General features: G+C 36.4%; 1 protein-coding gene across 5 annotated transcripts in view; it reads right to left on the bottom strand.

Annotated features, from left to right (window-relative positions):
- The window catches only part of JAK2 (Janus kinase 2), a 150,843-nt gene that overhangs the window by 18,696 nt on the left and 112,456 nt on the right, over window positions 1-19,691 (bottom strand). For all 5 annotated transcript variants that reach the window (XM_037061776.1, XM_037061777.1, XM_037061778.1 and 2 more), the window contains 3 exons: window positions 15,086-15,209; window positions 13,785-13,902; window positions 5,145-5,290 (listed from right to left, as the gene is read on the bottom strand). In XM_037061776.1, the coding sequence (XP_036917671.1) occupies window positions 5,145-5,290; window positions 13,785-13,902; window positions 15,086-15,209 (388 nt within the window). The remainder of the gene's footprint in view (window positions 1-5,144; window positions 5,291-13,784; window positions 13,903-15,085; window positions 15,210-19,691) is intronic.

The raw sequence follows: 19,691 nt of genomic DNA, 5'->3' as shown, positions 1-19,691 counted from the left end.
GTCACTGAGAGTTATTGGCTCTGGGACTTTGAGTTCTTCTTGCGCCATCTTTTGGACTGTTCGTGCCTGTTACATAGCAGGATCGGAGCCCTAGGTGTTCACCAGAGCAGGGCAACTAAGTCGCTGGGTTGTGAAGCTGTATGTGGGGGCGGGGTCAACGAGGAGCAATGGTGTCCTGTCTGCCGCCTCCTGCCACGGCCCCCACAGGTGCGGCAGCTGCCACTGTCACCGGGACCCTCGCGTTTTGCCCCACTGCACGCCAGTGTGCCACCGCCGTCAGCCCTCGCCCCCTGGTGCCTGCACGGTCCGTCTCACTGTATGAGAATGTGCAACCGCGGTCAGTCTGCCCCACACCCTGACTGGGTCCGGGCCAGTTGCGCACCTAGGTCGGGGATCTTTCCTGCCCGACCCTGGTCCGCTGCTGGCTCCACCCCTCTTACCCACCCAGTTGAACGGTTCGTTGTTGTCGGACTTCTGTACAATTCAATTTTCTGTTCTTCGGCTGTGTCTTTGTTCTCCAAACCTTTGTTGTATTCAAACTTGGTTGTGGGAGAAGGCACAGTGTTTCCACCTATGCCTCCATCTTGGCAGAAGTCCCATAAAGGGCATTTTAATCAGCTTCATGACATCTTCAAACTTTAAATCTGGTATATACTATGTAAGACATATACATAGTCTCCAAACTTAAAAAAAAACCCAAAGCATTCATATGTACCTTTTAAAAAGTAGAAGTTTTACAGCCATTAAAGCTGGGCTTACAGGAGTACAGTTTCCCTAAAAATTGTATTAGGGACCTGGGGACAAGATGGCGGGTAGGTAAATACAGTATTTGCCTACTCAACACAATATATTAAAGTTACAACCAAACTATAGAACAACCATCATTCAGAACCACCTGAAATCTAGCTGAATGGAAGTTCTACAACTAGGGATATAAAGGAGGAGTCACACTGAGACTGCTGGGAGGGGTGGAAACACAGAACCTGGATCGACACCCATTGGGAGGTATGTCTCAGCTGTGGAGGTCCCCCCAAGAAGTGAGGTATCCTAGCCCCACACTAGGCCCACCACCCCAGGGTTCCAGTGCCAGAAAGAGAAATCCCCGTAACTCCTGTCTGTTAACATCCAGTAGGGATTGAGGCTGAGGGAGAGAGAGAGATCCTGGAGTCCTAGGCAGCTCATCTTAAAGGGCCCATGCATGACCTTACTCAGATTCACTCCCTCTGAGCTCTAGCACTAGGGCAGCAGCTTGAAAAGCACCAGAGACATACAGAGACAGACATCACCCTGAACTGGCTAGCATCAGGGTGAGAGTTGGGAAGCAGCTTTCTCCCAGACAGAAATGCTGGCAGATGCCCCTGTTCCTTTGATAAACCCTCCCTGCACAGAGCCAGGAGAAGGGCACAATCAACCTCTGTTCACACTGTTTGCCCCACTCTGTAATTCCCTGAGGCCCTCTCCCACCCAACTGGCCCACCCAAGCTGTTTCTAGTGGCTTTTCCATACAAAATGGCCTATATAGGTGCATGCTTCAGAGTTTTTTAACATCTCTCAAACAAGCAGCATCTGGCTTCAACATGCCCCATACCTTTCTAAGTGGCTCCAGTCACCTAGAGTAGCAGTGGTCGGCCTTGGTTCACACCTAGGCCTCACCTGAGCACCTCCAAGGCCAGCACAAGTAGCAGTCGTTTGCAGACTGCTGTGTAACTCATACCAGGTGGTTTCGGGCAAAATACTGGTAGTGGCAGACCTTGGCCTGCTACTCCGTAGAGGCCCCAGAGCCAGCACACCCAGCAGAGAGCCTCACACCATATCAAAGCATCACCACCCAACCACCTCCATAAGCAGAACATTCAAGAGGCAGACTCAGTGGGCATCAGAGCCACATTGAAATAAGTCCTAGTCTGTGGGGTAGGCCCCTGCACAGCTGATCCTCCACAGTGGTAGGAGGTCAGTGGTGAATGGTCACAACCAGTTCTTGCTGATGATTGGTCTAGGGGTAAATCTCTCCCATTGACATGCCGACAGCAATCAAGGCTCAAATGCAACAAGAGGGTGTACACAGCCTACCTGGGTGGCGCACCTGGAGTACCCCACTTGGGTGATCTGGGAGGACTGTGTCACTGGTCCCTACATTAGGCCACTCTACCAAGCTTGGGAGACATAACAGTTCTACCTAATACATAGAAACTAACACAGGGAAGCTGCCAAAAAGAGGATATAAAGAAACATGTCCCAAATGAACGAACAGAATGAAACTCCCCCCCAAAAAAAATAAATAAAAATAAACAAAATGGAGACAAGCAATCTACTAGATGCAGAGTTCAAATACTGGTTACAGGATGTTCAAGGAACTTAATGACACCTCAACAGTATAAATAAGGACCAGTCAGAAATGAAGGATACACTAATGAAATGAAAAATAATTTTACAGGAACTCAGCAACTGAGTAGATGAAGCCAAGAAGCTAATCAGCAATTCAGAATATAAGGAAGCAAAAACCAACCAATCAGAAAGGAAAAAAGAAAAAAGAATTTTAAAAAATGAGGATAGTATAAGGAACCTCTGGGACAACTTCAATCATACCAACATTTGCATCATGGGGTGGGGGACAAAAGAAGAAGATACAAATTAAAAACCTATTTAAAAATTATGACTAAAACTTTCCTAACTTGGTGAAGGAAACAGATACAAGTCCAGGGAGCGCAGAGTCCCAAACAAGATGAACGCAGAAAGGCCTACACCAAGACTCATCATAATTAAAATGCCAAAGGTGAAACACAAAGAGAGAATCTTAAAAGCAGCAAGAGAAAAACTGTTAGTTACCTACAAGGCAGCTCCCATAAGACTGTCAGCTGATTTCTCAACAGAAACTTTACAGGCCAGAAGGAATTGGCAAGGAACACTCAAAGTGTTCCTTGCCATGAAAAGCAAGGACCTACAACCAAGATTATTCTATCCAGAAAGCTATCATTAGAATTGAAATACAGGTATAGAGCTTCCCAGACAAGAAAAAGGTAAAGGAGTCCATCGCCCCAAAACAGCATTATTTAAAATGTTAAAGAATCTTCTTTAAGAAGGAAAAGGAGAATAAAATTATAAAAAATATGAATAAGTAATGGTAATACAAATCTATTAACAACTGAATGTAAAAAAATATATACAAACAGAACAGAAATATTAATAGATACAGAGAACATTTTGATGGTTGCCAGATGGGAGGAGAGTTGAGGGGGATGGGTGATAGAAAGAAGCAAAGGATTTAGAATAATCATGAGGATGTAGATAGAGTACAGTACAGCATGGGGAATACAGATAGCAATATTCTCATAACTTTGGATGTTGTCAGATGGGTGCAAGATTTATTGGAATGATCACTTAGTAAGTTATGTAGTAAAGAATCACTAGGGGTACACCTGCGACTACTATAGTATGTCAACTGTAATCAAAAAATAAAAATGAGCCCTGGCTGGGGTGGCTCAGAGGATTGACTGCTAGCCTGCAAACCAAAGGTCACCAGTTCAATTCCCAGTCTAGGGCACATGCCTGGGTTGCAGGCCAGGTATCCAGTAGGGGGCATGTGAGAGGCAACCACACATTGATGTTTCTCTCCCTCTCTTCCCCTCCCTCTAAAAAATAAACTTAAAAATCTTTATCTAAAAAAGCTCACTGCCTAAAAATAAATAAATACATAAAATAAAAAATAAATTAAAATGAGCCCTGGCTGGGGTACTCAGTGTGCATTGATCGCTGGCCAGCAAATCAAAAGATTACTAGTTTAATTCCCAGTCAGGGCACATGCCTGGGTTGCTGGTCAGGTCCCCAGTAGGCAGTGCACATGAGGCAACCATACACTAATGTTTTTCTCCCTCTCTTTCTACCTCCCTTCCCCTCTCTCTAAAAAAATAAATAAAAATCTTAAAAAAAATAAATATAAAAAATAAAAATTATTTTAAAATGGAAATAAAATTGTATTTGGCATGATTGTCAATATTCAATGTGCAGAAAAATAATTTGGAGCATGGAGAGTGTGGTTTACTCATATAAGAATCTACTGAAATCAGTTATGAAATAAACAAGGTCTGAGAATCTAACGTACAACTTGGTGACTATAATTGACAAAAATGTATTGTATAACTAAAATTTGCTAAAGAGAATAGAACTTAAGTATTATCACTGAAAAAATAACCCACAAAAAAGATAAATATGTGATGTAATGGGCATATTAGTAAACTTCATAGGGGATCCCTTCACAATGTATATATGTATATCAAATCATCATGATGTACCTTTTAAATATCTTACAACTTTACATGTCTATTATACTTCAGTAAAGCTGAATTTTTTCTAAATTTCCTGAAGCACTTATAATAATTCATATTTGTAGACTTCACTTCAGATTTACTGAATCAAAATTCTTCAGTTTGCACCCAAGAATCTTCATTTTACCAGGAACCTCAGATGATACTAATTTGAGTAAAATATATACACTATTAGAGACACTCTGATTCAGAATTATTTATACAATGTGTGAATCTGGTAGCACAAATTGTGTCTTCAGGTGGTCTTTTCAGTACTCTGACTTTACCTAACCTTTTCACAATAAACAAATCAAATAATAAATAGGTATGAATGCCTATGATAATTTCTGTAGTACACCAACTCTTTCAATCATTTCTTTCAGTTAAAAGATAAATAAGTACTTCTCAGATGCAATGTATAATATGATGACTACAATTTGTGCTGCTGTATGGTATACATGAAAATTGTTAAGACAGTAGACCCTAAGAGTGTTTATCACAAGAAAAAAAATATTTTTTTCTTTCTACCTATATGAACCGATTAGTATTTACTGAATCATTGTGGTAATCATTTTGCAAACATGTAAGTCAAGTTGTTATCTTGTATACCTTAAACTTATACACTGTTTTACGCCAATATTTCAATAAAGTTAGAAGAAAAGAAAAAATAATAGTTTCTTTTATCTCACAAACTATGTGTTGTGCACAAAAAGAATAAGTTACCCATAACACTATTAATCATTATAAAATAAAAAGTATGGGCAAACATATTAAATACAAATAAACTACATAAAAACTCCAATAGTCCCCATTTATGTATATGGATTCGTATAAGCAAATTACCTGATAGAGCTATAGATGTCCAGTGGGGTTTGATCCTTTTCTTTGGCTATTCTCATCATATCTAACACTGCCATCCCAAGACATTCTTCCTGTGTTTCATGAGTCACAGGTACTTTTATCCATCCATGCAAAAAATCATGACGCCACTAAAGGAAAAAAATATTTGAAAGGAAATGCCTTGTAAGTTTCACTATCACATTTAAATCTGCTACCATATTTTAACCTATAACTTCCAGATGTATGCATTTAAAAAGAATGTCTACTCCTTAGATTTTCAAGTATTTTGCCATAAAATTTTAGTAAAAGTTCTTTCACAAATGAAAACTGGTTGAAATTTAGGTTCCCAGTTTTAGAATTGGGAACAATATGTACAGAGCACATATCTCAATCTATTTCACTGCTTACAGCTGTAAATTACATCTTCTACATCAAAACTGCTTAAATTAAAATAGATATTAATTAAATATGTACTGAGTTCCAAATACGTTAAAAGCATACAGGGACTGTGTTGATACAGTATTAGAGGTGGTCTCAACCCTCAAGGAGACTAACATCTAGTAGAGAAGCTAAAAATGTAAATAAAAAATTATGATGCCAGGTTCTGTATAGTAAGTGCCAGAAAACAGATAGTTCAGGATTATATCCAGTTGGGGTAATCAGGGAAGTATTCATAGAAAATACAGTATTTCATGTATTCTTTGAAGATAAAGTAATTTTTGATGGACACAAAACACAGTGAGAAAAAAGAAATGATATAAGAACAAAGCACAAGGCACGATCAAAGATTCAAACTAGTTGGGCTGGGGTGGACAGTTCATGGGAGGGAATGGCATAGATTAAAAGTTGGAAAAGTTGGGGTCAGACTGCAGGAACCCATTAATGACTTGGTCCTAAAAGCAATAGGGAACCAGTTTCTTTAAGTCTATTTTCTTAAAGCACTGTGACTTTTTCATTGGTAGAAGTAGCAATGCTAGAAGTGCTTTAAGAAAATACAGTGTATTCGGAAACACTCTTTAAGAGATTGCTATAATGGTTCATATAAGAAGCAATAAATGTATGATGTAGGGAACAGAAGACATTAAAAGAGTCTAAAAATTTATAACTTTATAAAGAATTAAGAAAAGGGGAAAAGAGAAATTCCAAGATTTTTATCTGGATACTTTAAGGAATATGGATAAAATCAGAATGAACATATATTGGGAGAAAGGAACGATTAGAACAGGAAAAGTACCAATATTCCAGAAATAGCAATTTTCTTTATAAGAATTGTAAGAGCTATATATTAGCTGGAATGCCAATATTTAACCAAGGTTTTAAACTGGATATAAGAAAAATAGGGCCTTCTTCTATTTTTTTTGTATTTATCTTCCTTCTTTTGATGTGATAACTTATTTCATGAAATTAAAGTTTTACACGCATTCTTTAAAAAATAAGTTTACTAAAAGACATAAAATGAACTTAAAAGTAGATATGTTAACTTCCTATTAACTAATGAAAAAATATTTTTGTATAAGAAAATAAACTATATCACTTAAAAGGCACAATGAAATAACCAGCATTAACCAAAAACAAAGGCCTATATGTTGGCAATAAAAAATTCATTCAGGAAAGGAGCTGAATTTTTTTGTACAATTTCAAACACTTATTTCATAAAATTTTTGAGAATGAGCAAGTAAGTCATTCTGATTAAAAAGAAGTTACTAAAAACGGATGGCTACATAGATTACTTTTTAGTAGCCTGTGGTTTCCCCATATATAATATAGGACCAGTAGATAATAAATTCTATTCATGAAGATAGTCCATGGAACTCATGCCCAAAAGAAAACAAACATGAAAAATCTGTGAGAATAGCACTAAGAACATAATCAACCAAATACCCATTACAGAAAAGCTACAAATAAGAGTTCCAAATGCCAAGGCATGTTATTTTAAACTAGCTTGCCTTCGATATCACAGAATGTACCAATGAATTTTCATTTCATTAAGACTGTAGAAAAGTAGTTTTTTATATGCGTGGCTGACAACATCTGAACAAAGAATTTTTGTCTGCATTCAGCCAGAAAAATAAGAAAACAGTTATAATCACAAACTCATAAATGAATAAAAAAACATGGAGTAAATATCCTTTTTTTCTGACCGAATATATGTGAATTAATTAATGGCTGTTCATATGGCAGCAGTTTACCTTTTTTCTTAGTGGCCATATTTGATGATATAAAGAAAATCCTCAGGAAAAAAATAAATTTAAAAGGCTGGCAGCTTAATTTTGTCTTTTTAAATTGCTTACAGGATCCAAATTTGTCTTTCTATAATACTGTCTTACATACTCTAAAAACAGTTTAATGTCTGAACTACTTTTTTTAAATTACTCTTTAGGGGAGTTTTTTGGCCTGTAGTTTTCTTTCATTGTTGTGTCTTTCTCTGGTTTGGGGATTAAGATGATGCTGGCTTCTTAAAAGAAGTTTGGGAGTCTTCCCTTTTCTTGATTTTTTTAGAGTAGTCTATGATAGATAGGGGTTAGCTCTTCCTTAAATATTTTGTAGAATTCTCCTTGAAACCTTCCAGTCCAGGGCTTTTTTGTGCTAGAAGTTTTTAATTGCTGCTTCAATTTCATCTGCTGTTATTGATCTATTTAGGTTTTCTACTTCTTCTTCATTCAATTTTGGAAGATTATATTTTCCTAAAAATTTGCCCATTTCACCTAGGCTTTCAAATTTCTTGGTATACAATTCTTCATAGTAATTTCTTACAATCCTTTGCATTTCTGTGTTATCAGCTATAATCTCTATTTCATTTCTGATTGTGTTTATTTGGGTCCTCTCTTTTTCTTGATGAGTCTGCTTAAAGGCTTGCCAATTTTGTTTACCTTTATGAAGAACCAGATCCTGGATTTACTGATCCTTTGAATTGTTCTTTTAGTCTCTATGCCCTTTAATTCTGCTATGATCTTGCTTATTTCCTTCTTTCTACTTGCTCTGGGCTGTCTTTGTTTTGTTTCTCCAGTTCTTGTAGGGTTAGGTTGTTTATTTGAAATGTTTCTATCTTTTTTAGATAGGCCTGTATCTCTATACACTTCCCTCTCAGGACTGCCTTCGCTGTATCCCATAAGTTCTGGAAGGTTGTGAATTCATTTCCATTTGTTTCCAGAAACTTTTTTATTTCTTCCTTGATGCCATTCTTAACCCATTTGTTGTTTAATAGCATGCTATTCAATCTCCATGAGTTTGAGTGTTTCTGAGATTTTTCCTTGAGGCTGGTTTCTAGTTTTAGTCCCTTTGTGGTCAGAGAAAATGCTTGGTATGATTTCAGTTTTCTTAAATTTGTTGAGGCTTGTTTTGAGTCCTACCATGTGGTCTATTTTTGAAAATGTTCCCTACCACCATACCACCCTGAATGTGCCTGATCTCGTCTGAAAATGTTCCATGTGCATTCTAAAAGAATGTGTATTTTGCTTCTTTGGGATGAAAGGTTCTCTATATATATCATTTAAGTCCATTCGACCTAGGACATTGTTCAATGCTGCAATATGTATTGATATTTTGTTTGGAAGATCTATCCATTTTTCACAGTGGGGTGTTAAAATCCCCTACTATAATTGTGTTGCTGTCAATAACACAATTCTGTGTTTCTTTAAATCCTATAAGATTTTCCTTACATATCTGGGTGCTCCATGTTGAGTGCAAATATACTTATAATGTTTATGTCTTCTTTTTAAAAAATATTTAAAATATACTTTATTGATTATGCCACTACAGTTGTCCTATTCCCCCCCTTCATTCCCCTCCATCATGCACATCCCCTCCCCTACCATTCCCCCCCTTTTATGTTCCCATATGATTCTTGCCCTCCCCTCTATTTCCTACCTACTGTCTACGCTACTTATTCTCTGTACCTTCTCTCCCCTTCTCCTCCTCCCATTCCCCTGTTGCCAACCCTACATGTGATCTCCATTTCTATGGTTCCACTCCTGATCTAGCTGTCCTCTTAGCTTGCTTTGGTTTTAGATGTGATTATTAATAACTGTGAGTTTGCTGTCCTTTCATTGTTCAGATTTTTTATCTTCTTTTTCTAAGTCCCTTTAACATTTCATATAATAAGGGCTTGGGGATGATGAACTCCTTGAATTTGACCTTATCTGAGAAGCACTTTACCTGCCCTTCCATTCTAAATGAAAGCTTTGCTAGATAGAGCAATCTTGGATGTAGGTCTTTGGATTTCATGACTTGGAATACTTCTTTCTAGCCCCTTCTTGCCTGTAAGGTCTCTTTTGAGAAATCAGCTGACAGTCTGATGGGCATCCTTTGTAGGTGACTGTCCCCTTATCTCTTGCTGCTTCTAGGATTCTCTCCTTCATTTTAATCTTGGCTAATGTAATTATGATGTGCCTTGGTGTGTTTCTCTTTGGGTCCAACTTCTTTGGGACTCTCTGAGCTTCCTGGACTTCCTGGAAGTCTATTTCCTTTGCCAGATTGGGGAAGTTCTCCTTTCTTATTTGTTCAAATAAGTTTTTCACTCATGGCAGTTTCTTTTCCCCTTCCGGTACCCCTATAATTCGCGGATGTTGGAACATTTAAAGATGTCCTGGAGGTTCCTAAGCCTCTCCTCATTTTTTTGAATTCTTCTTTCTTCATTCTTTTGTTTGTTTCTTTCTTCCTTCTGGTCCACTCCATTGATTTGAGTCCCAGATTCCTTCCCATCACTATTGGTTTCCTGTGCATTTTCCTTCATTTCACTTAATTTAGCCTTTATTTGTTCATCTAATTTGTGACCAAAATCAACCAAATCTGTGAGCATCCTGATCACCAGTGTTTTGAAGTGTGCATCTGATAGGTTGGCTATCTCTTGGTCGCTTAGAATTATAGGTTCTGGAGCTCTGAGTTCTTCTTGAGCCATAATGTTTTGGTCTGTTCTTGCCTGTTCTGTATGAGGGGCAGAGCCTTAGGTGTTCACCAGTGCGGGTCGACCCAGTTTTTGAGTTGTGAAGCTGTAAATGGGAGTGAGGTCAGAGAGGGGCAATGGCATTTGTTCTGCTCGCTCTCAGATTTCTGTCCCCTCTGCTGCTTCCCACAAGCAAATTGGGCCCTTCTGATGCTGGTTCCTGGGTGTGTGGGCTTGTGTACCCTCCAGGACCCTGTGGGTCTCTCCAACGAACTCTCTGTGAGCCTGGGAGCCTCTCCCAGCACCTCGACCCCAAAAGTCTTTCCAATTAGTGCTTCCAGGCTCTAATTACCACCGCTGGGGCCCTAGCCTGAGTGGTCTGCTTCACTGTTCTCTCCTTTGCTTGGTTTATCTGCGCGCAAATGTGTGACCACAGTCAGCCAGTCACCCTGTGCCCTCACTGGGTCCGCCCGTTGCCACCCCACACCTGGGATCCACCAACCACCTCCGCCTCTGTTCCTGGGTCGGTCGGACCAAACGGAACGATCTTTCCAGCCTGACCCTGCTGTGCTGCTGACTCTGACCCTCTCACCGGTCTGGTTGAGTGGTTTGTTGTTGTCGGACTTCCATACAGTTCAATTTTCTGCATTTTAGGTGCATTTTTGTTACTAAAACTTTGTTGTCTTTAAACTTGGTTGTGTGAGGAGGCACAGTGTTTCCACCTATGCCTCCATCTTGGCCGGAAGTCTCTGCTTATGCCTTCTTGATGGATTCTTCCTTTGAGTATTATGAAGTGACCTTCTGGGTCTATTTTCATGGCCCCTGTTTTGAAGTCTATTTTGTCTGATATGAGTATTGGTACCCCCACTTTTTTTTCCTGTCCATTTGCTTGTAATATTTTTTTCCAACCCTGCACTTTCAGTCTGTGTATGTCGTTTTTTCTGAAATGAGTCTCTTGTAGGCAGCATATGTGTGGATCATGATTTCTTAAATCTCAACATATTCTTACACTCTGGCAAAAATTTGCCTTAGTCTCTAACATGTATATGCCTAACCTGATAAAATACACTCAAGGAATAAGATAATTACTACCTTATTTATTTTCTGGGCAGAGACTTATAGAAATGAAATATTAAGAAACATAAGAAATAAATATAAAAATCATATGGTATTGTTTAGACATTATTTAGGATTACATTGTGAAATTATTTTGCTGTCCTAAATATAAAAATTCTTCCTAGAAAAACAAAACTGGAAATCACTTGTAATTTTTCTAGATCAAAAGTATGAGATATCACAGTATTAATTATTAGGGTAAAGCAACTAAATGAATAGTTTAGGAAAATGTGCCTTATTAACACAACTTAACTAGCATGCACCCAAAATAGATCAGCTCTGCAATATGGATGAAACAAAATCATAAAAGTAAGAGAAAGTCATAATCTCATACTAGAATATTCTCAAAAGCTTGTCTCTGTCTTTCTTAATGGTTACTGAAACAAAGGAAGCTGAACAAAGGTTGGTAGGTGGGCAAATGATTTTTGACAAGAGCGCCAAGACCATTTAATGAAGAAAGGCCAGTCCCTTGAACAAATGGTGCTGAAAACACTGGATATCCACATGCAAAAATGAAGCTGGACCCTTATCTGAAGCATATACAAAAATGTACCCAAAATGAACAAGAGACTTTCATGTAAAAACTAAAACAATAAAACATAAAACACAAGAAACTGTAGTGAGAAAGGTTCATGATATTGGATCTGGCAAAGATTTCTCAAATATGACAACAAAAGCACAGGTAACAAAAGACAAAACTAGACTACATAAAAATTAAAAACTATTGCACACCACAGGGTACAATCAACAGAGTGAAAAGTAAACCTATGTAATGATAGAGAAAAAAAATTTGCAAATCATGTATCTGATGATACATGAATTAACACACAGAATTTATATAGAACACTTAGATCTTGACCAAAAAAACTGATTTAAAAATGGGCAAAGGATTTGAACAAAATCCTTTGTTCAAATGGCCAGCAAGCTTATGGAAAAATGGTTAACATCACTAATTATTAGGGAAATGTGAATCAAAACTACAAATGCTGGTTTACACCTGTCAGAATGGCTACTATAAAAAATAGAAAGTAAGTGTTGGCCAGGATGCTGGGAAATGGTAATGCTGTGCACTGCTCGTAGGAATGTAAAAATGATGCAACTGCTATGCTATGGAAACCAGTATAGCAGTTTCTCAAAACAAGGTCAGAAAAGGAATTACCACTCAATTCAATTAATTCCACTTCTGGATATATATCCAAACAAATTGAGAGCAGAGTCTCAGATATTTGTAAACCCATGTTTACCGCATCACTATTCATTCACAAGAGCCAAAGGTGGATGCAGCTCCAATATACATGAACAGGTGAATGGGTAAACAAAATGTGGTCCTATGTACAATACAATATTCAGTCTTGAAAAGGAAGGAAATGTTAACACATGCTACAACATGAATGAACCTTGAAGACCTTATATTAAAAGAAATAAGTCAGTCACAAAAATCGCACTTATATGAGATACCTGGAATAGGCAAATTCATAGAGACATAAAGCACACAGGTGGCTGCCAGGGGCCAAAGGAGAGGGAAATGGGGAATTGTTGTTTCATGAGAATGAAGTTTCAGTTTAGTAAGATGAGAAATGTTCTGATGATGCACAGTAGAGATGGTTGCACAGCAATGTGAATGTACTTAATTAATGCCACTGATCTACCCAGTTAAAAAGACTCAAAATAGTAAATTTTACTATGTATATTTTACCACAATAAAAAATGTAGGTTGCTTCCATAGCCTAAAAAAGAACAGTTTCAATTTATTGCTCACAAACTGAATTAGCCCTACTAGACAGTTTAGAAATCTGAGCCATCAGGATCTGTAGGATTGATTACTTCCTATTAGATTACTAAATTTGATTTAGAACCCCTTAAACTGACACCTTGGGGAATACCAAGACCACATCTTTACCCAAAAGCACTAATATATTTTCTTTCTTTAGTTTCTACTCCTCACTCTCCTAGCACATAAAAACAAAAGTTATTTAATGATAAAACATTTTAGTTACTGCTTAAATCAAGATACATATTTAAAAAGCATTACAAAATGTTCAAATACACTATGAAAATTTAACATAACAGTATTAATAACAAATAACTGGAACCCAGCTGTCAAACTAAATATCAGGCACCCTCCCATGAGGAACTACATAAACTATTATAGCTCAATTTTTTTATGCAGTTACCTAGTTTCTTTACATTTTACTCCCATTATTTAAGTCTGAAATTGTTCAGGAATTAAAAAATAAAACCTTTTCTAAAGATATTTTACTGTCTTATGTTTCAACTATTTATGTCTACATGAATCATGTTGTACAACTCAGTCTAAACTTTGTGAAATCCTTAAAATAATCTAAAGTACAAGAAGAAGAAAGAAAAAGGAAGAAGGAGGAGAAGGAAGAAGAAAAAGGAACAGCAGAAGGAGAAAAAGAAAAATCAAATGGCTAATTCAAGGAAAGTTTATAAAATAGATTCTATTGTCCATAAACCATGAGATTAAAAATTAGTGAAAAAGACTTAATTTTATTATCTGCACCCTTTAAGCAAAATGGAACATCAATTTTTCCATATGTGAAGATTTTCCTGTTTAAAGAGATACACTATAAAGCAAGATATTTATCACTTAACACAGGTACAAGTAGATAATATAATCATACCTGAGCAAAAAGGTAAGACATGACAAAGTCGTCAAGAAGAGGAGCTTCGGCACCTCGAGATATTCCATGCCGATAGGTTCTATTGCTGCCGTTACAATACCAGTAGGGAAAGTAAAATCTACACGACAGGTAAAACATTCCATCAGCTTCCAAATACATACTTCAAATATAAACATACTGTGTACATATAGCCACTTCCAGCATACTAAAAGGTATTAACCCATAATCAGAAAACACAGCTAACAGTGTTAAATACAAGTTGAGAACAAAAGGAAATCTGGATAAGACCATAATAAAAGTATAAGTAGAAAATACAAGAAACATAACTGTAAAATGAATACACTCCCTCCTTCCATGCACAGAATGTAGAGACAATAACAGGAAACAGAAAGGTAGAAATATGCTTATTATTAATACCTGTATATTGCTAACAATTATGACATCTCCAAATAATGACTTTTTGTTTCTTTGTTCTCGGTTATTAAACTTTTTTCTCCTGTCTTACTGCACTGGTTAGAAACTTGACTAAAATCCTAAACAAAAGCAGCGACTGTGGCTTTGTTCCTTATTTTAAAGAGACCACTTCAAACATTTTATCACTTAAGAATATTATTTGCTACATGTTTTTTTACAGATACCCTTTATCATGGTAAGAGTATCTCTCTTATGTCTTAGTTAATTAAGGCTCCCTTTACCTTTCTTTTTTAAATTATGAATGAGCCCATGTTCTTTTCCACTGTAACGCTGACTCTCTGAAGTGAATGCATCTATTTCATTAAGAGCCACAGATCAAACTTAATTTCTTTGTTTCATTGAATAGAAAAATACTTCTGGATTTCTCTGAATTAGCATTACGTGTTACCATAAATTATTAAATAAACTAACTTTATAATTAGAGACTGTAATAAACACTGAAAAAATCTTCTCTTCGACTTTAAAAAAAGTTATTAAAAAGAAGACATGTGAGATTACATTTTATTGCACAGACATTTAATTTCCTGGGAAATGAGCAATATTCCAAAATTTAGGATTTTGTTAGTAAAGCCATACTCATCCTTTTAAAGTTTAACTATAATTATAAGTGGTAACATAGCATCTCACCAGAACAGCTTTATTTTCAGAGCATTCTAATCAAAGAACATGTATGGACACTTCCTTTAAAGGAGAAACACAGTCTTAAATGAAGAAAATTAAATATTAATTAGTTCTGGTATTATGTATCTTACAATTAAAATTCTTTTTAATAACTTCTCCCATTTTGCCCTTTACTACTATGTGAGTCACATTACGGAAGAAAGTACCTTATTCTGTAGAGAACACTGTGCCTCGTAGACTCGTCTATATGGAAGACGTGATTGGGCGGATACCAGATCCTTTCTGTCTCACTCATTAAGGCAAACATACTATGATACACTGGTGTGACTCCTAGGAAAGAAGCAGAGAAAGAAATGAGTACAGAGAGTTAAAAGTACATTTACATACCATCTACAATTTGTAGAGGGTCTGAAGAACTCAAAATAAGCACAAATGCAATAGCAGTCAAAATCTTCTTTCTCTGCATTTTAAAACATGATTGCTGGTACTCTTCTAAGCAGATTTTTTAAAATTATTCCATTTTTTTAGTTGTCTCTACAGAAAAATTGATTCAAACCTTTATGTTGTAATCGATAATGAGAACATCAAACAACTAAAATATTTAGAAGTCACTGGATATTTTTAAGAAAACAGTGAAAGAGGTTTATTTTTAAATATCAAGTTTTACACAATTCATTAGTAATTATATCCTCAGCTCTATTTGAACTTAATGAAACAAATTTTTTATTTTTTTTATTTTTTAAAAAATTTTATTTATTTATCTTTAGAGAGGAAGGGAAGGAGAAATGGAGAGAAACATCAATGTATGGCTGCCTCCCATGCGTCCCCCGCTGGGAACCGGCGTGTAATCCAGGCATGTGCCCTGACTGGGAATGAACCATGGTTGTTTGGTTCACAGGCCTGCACTTAATCCACTGAGCACACCAGCCAGGCCGAACTTAATAAAAAATTTTAGTTGTGAGCTTAAAATGCAAGGATATGTAATTTTCTTCAAACATATTTTTGGATGAACGTGAACAAATAATTGAAGGCCACTGAACTTTTAAAAATGCACATAAAGCCTCTAAGCCACACAATTAATACATTTTATTTCAGCATATATAGAATATTTACACATACACAAACATATACACATCAATCATGTGGAAATTAAAAACAAGTCTCTAAAAATGCCAGAGAATACTCATACATAGCATGTCCTCTAGTCATGATTCATTTAGCTCAGAAATGAATACTTAAAAATTTTAAAGCCTGGATTATCTGGCCAACATGGAGGTATAGGTAGTTAATGCTTTGTTTCCTTACACAACCAAAAGAAGGATTAACAACAAATTTAAAAAAAAAATAGAACTGCCAGAAAATCAAACTGTATGGAAGTCTGAAAACCAAGGAGTTAAAGAAGAAACATTTGTCCAGACTGGTACTGAGACAAAGGAATATAGCCCAAACAAAAGAATAGATCAAAACTCCAGGTAAAGAAGTGATGAAGAGACAGCCAACCTATCAGATGCAGAATTCAAAACACTGATAATCAGGATGCTTACAGAAATGACTGAGTATGGTCACAAAATAAAGGGAGAAGTGAAGGCTATACAAAGTGAAATTTTAAAAAATATACAGGGAACCAATAGTGAAGGGAAGGAAACCAGGACACAAATGAATGATTTGGAACAAAAGGGAGAAATAAACATTCAACTGGAACAGAATGAAGAAACAAGAATCCAAAAAAAATTGAAGAGAAGATTAGGAACCTCTGGGACAACTTTAAACATTCCAACATCTGAATGATAGGGGTGCTAGAAGAAGAGGAAGAGCAAGAAATTGAAAACTCATTTGAAAAATTATTAAGAAAAACTTCCCCAATCTGGCAAAGGAAATAGACACGAAAGTCCAGTTGCACCCAAGGAGGAACACACCAAGATACCAAGACACATCATAATTAAACTACCTAAGATTAAGGAGAAGAAGAGAGTCTTAAAAGCAGCAAGAATAGAGAGATACCTACAAAGGAGGTCCCATAAGACTATCGGCTGACTTCTCAAAAGAAACCTTACAGACAAGAAGGGGCTGAAAAGAAGTATTCATATTTAAAGTCATGAAAAGCAAGGACCTACATTCAAAAATTACTCTATCCAGCAAAGCTGTCATTTGGAATGGAAGGGCAGATAAAATGCTTCCCAGATAAGGTCAAGTTAAAGGACTTCATCACCACCAAGCCCTTATTATATAAAATGTTAAAGGGACTTCTCTAAAAAAAAGAAGATCAAACCACAAAGTCAGAACTATCAACAACTGAACCTAATAGAAAACAAAAACAAAAACAAACTAATCAAACAATAGAATAGGAAAAGAATCAGAAATAGAAATTACATGGAGGGTTATCAGCAGGGATAGGGAGAGGGGAGAATGGGAGAAAAAGGTACAGGGAATAAGAAGCACAATTAGAAGATACAAAATAGACAGAAGGAGGTTAAGAATGGTATAGGAAATGGAAAAGCCACAGAACTTATATGTACAACCCATGGACATGAAATAAGGTAGGGGTTGTGGGGAGGAATACTGAAGGGAAGAGGGGTACAGGACCCAGGGGGGAAAAGGGAAGAAAAAAAGGGACAACTTTAATAGCATAATCAATAAAATATACTTAAAATTTTAAAAAATAAAAATAGAAATGCTAAGTCCTCAATTTGAATGAAATAACAAATATGTGAAATTAAAATAACTTATTCTTAATTTTTAAATAATTTTTAATCCTATATATTTGAAAATATAAGCCTCGGAAAAAGAGTATTTTTAAGGCATATCAACTTTGTTCAAAAATTATTTTTAAAAGAGAGAATAGGGACGTTTTTGATATTCACTGATAAATTATTATTTAAAGAAATTATTGTCAATTCTTTATTAGTAATAATGGTATTTTTCCCTCAGGAATAGCTGTTTTATTTTATTTTATACTTTTCCATCACTATTTATACCCTCATATCCTCTTTGACCTCCACCCACTATCACTCTTCCCTATCACTACAGTGTTTTGGGTGTCCATGAGTTCTTTCTTTTTAAAGATTTTATTTATTTACTTTTAGAGAAAGGCAAAGAGAGGAAGAAAGAGAGGGAGAGAAACAGCAATGTGCGAGAGATACATAGATTGGTGGCCTCTTGCACTCCCCCAACCAGGGACCTAGGTTGCAACCCAGGCATGTGCCCTGACTAGAATCGGATTTGTGACCTTTCGGTTTGCAGGCCATTACTCAATCCACTGAGCCACACCAACTGAGGTGAGTTCTTTCTCCTTTTATTTCTTTTTTTGCTCAATCCTTCTACTCACCCCTCCCCTCCCCAAGCTGTCAGCCTGCTCTCTCTCTGTTTCTATTTTGCTTCTAAGCTCAATTTGCACATTAGATTCCATATATGAATGAAATAGTATGGCAGTCGTCTTTATCTGACTAGCTTATTTCCCTTAGCATAATACTCTCCACGCCTACTCATGCTATCATAAAGAAAAAAATTTTCTTCTTTTTTTTATAGCTGAGTAATATTTCATTGTGTAAATGTATCATAGCTATTTTATCCATTCATCTACTGAAAGTATTTTTATTTTCATTCTTTTTCACTGTAGGTAAAATGACATCAACTTCACATACTGACAAAAATTCTTAACTTGTAGATGATAAGTTATTAAAATTGCCTAGTTGTAGATATGTAATAATTTTAGTGAGTTACATACAAATAGCTTACTCAGTAAACACTTTTAAACTATCTTTGTGTCCATTTTTGTATTTATAAATACTTCTAAATATCTCACAGGTCACAGAAGAAATTATCACAAAATTAAAATCATTTTTATGCTTCATGATCATAAATGAATGATCATCAATACCATGTATTAAAAATTATAAAATATAACTAAACGGATACTCAAGAGGAAAATAGATCTGATCTGATTACATTAGAAAATAACAGACTGATGTAAGTTATCTAAACCAAGATGTTAGCAAACAACTGAATAATTCCAAAGACAGTTGATAGGATATGATACAACAGAATTTACAACACAAGAAATAAAAATTTAATAAAGAGAATTAACAAGATAAAAGCTGATTATTTGCAATGACTAAGTAAACCAGCCTTTGTCAACTATGATAAAAAAGAAGGCACAGATAAACACTAAGAATTTTTTAAAGCATAAATTATGAAGACAAAGAGAATGCTAGAATAAATTATGCCAATAAATCTGAAAATGTAGTCAAATGAACAATATATAACTAATTTAAAAATATATAACTTTAAAATGGATTTAATAAAACATTTCAAAAAAACTATAATCATTAAAGAAATAATCTATCCATTTTTTTTAAATGGAGGAGAAGAAAGGAGGGGGAAGAAGGAAAAGAGAAATAAGAATCAGAGACTTCCGGCCAAGATGGAGGCGTGGGTGGAAACACTGTGCCCTCTCCCACAACTAAATTTAAAGACAGCAAAGTTTTAGAAACAAAAACGCAGCCAAAACAGTGAAAATTGAACTGTACGGAAGTCTGACAACAACAAACCACTCAACCAGGCCGGTAAGAGGGGCAGAGTCAGCAGCACAGCAGGGTCGGGCTGGAAAGATCATTCCATTCGGTCCGACCGACCCAGGAGCAGAGGCGGAGGTGGTTGGTGGATCCCAGGCTCGGGGTGGCAACGGGTGGACCCAGTGAGGGTGCAGGGCAGCTGGGTCCTGACTGCAGTCACACATTTGTGCGCAGATAAACCAAGCTAAGAAGCAAACCATGAGACAGACCGCTCCAGCTACGTCCCCAGCGGGAATTGGAG

The sequence above is a fragment of the Sturnira hondurensis genome, unplaced genomic scaffold (assembly GCF_014824575.4).
Source record: "Sturnira hondurensis isolate 20B ecotype Veracruz unplaced genomic scaffold, ASM1482457v3 Scaffold0013515, whole genome shotgun sequence".
Classification (NCBI taxonomy): Eukaryota; Metazoa; Chordata; class Mammalia; order Chiroptera; family Phyllostomidae; genus Sturnira; species Sturnira hondurensis.
This window is presented reverse-complemented; position numbering and strand designations above follow the sequence as displayed.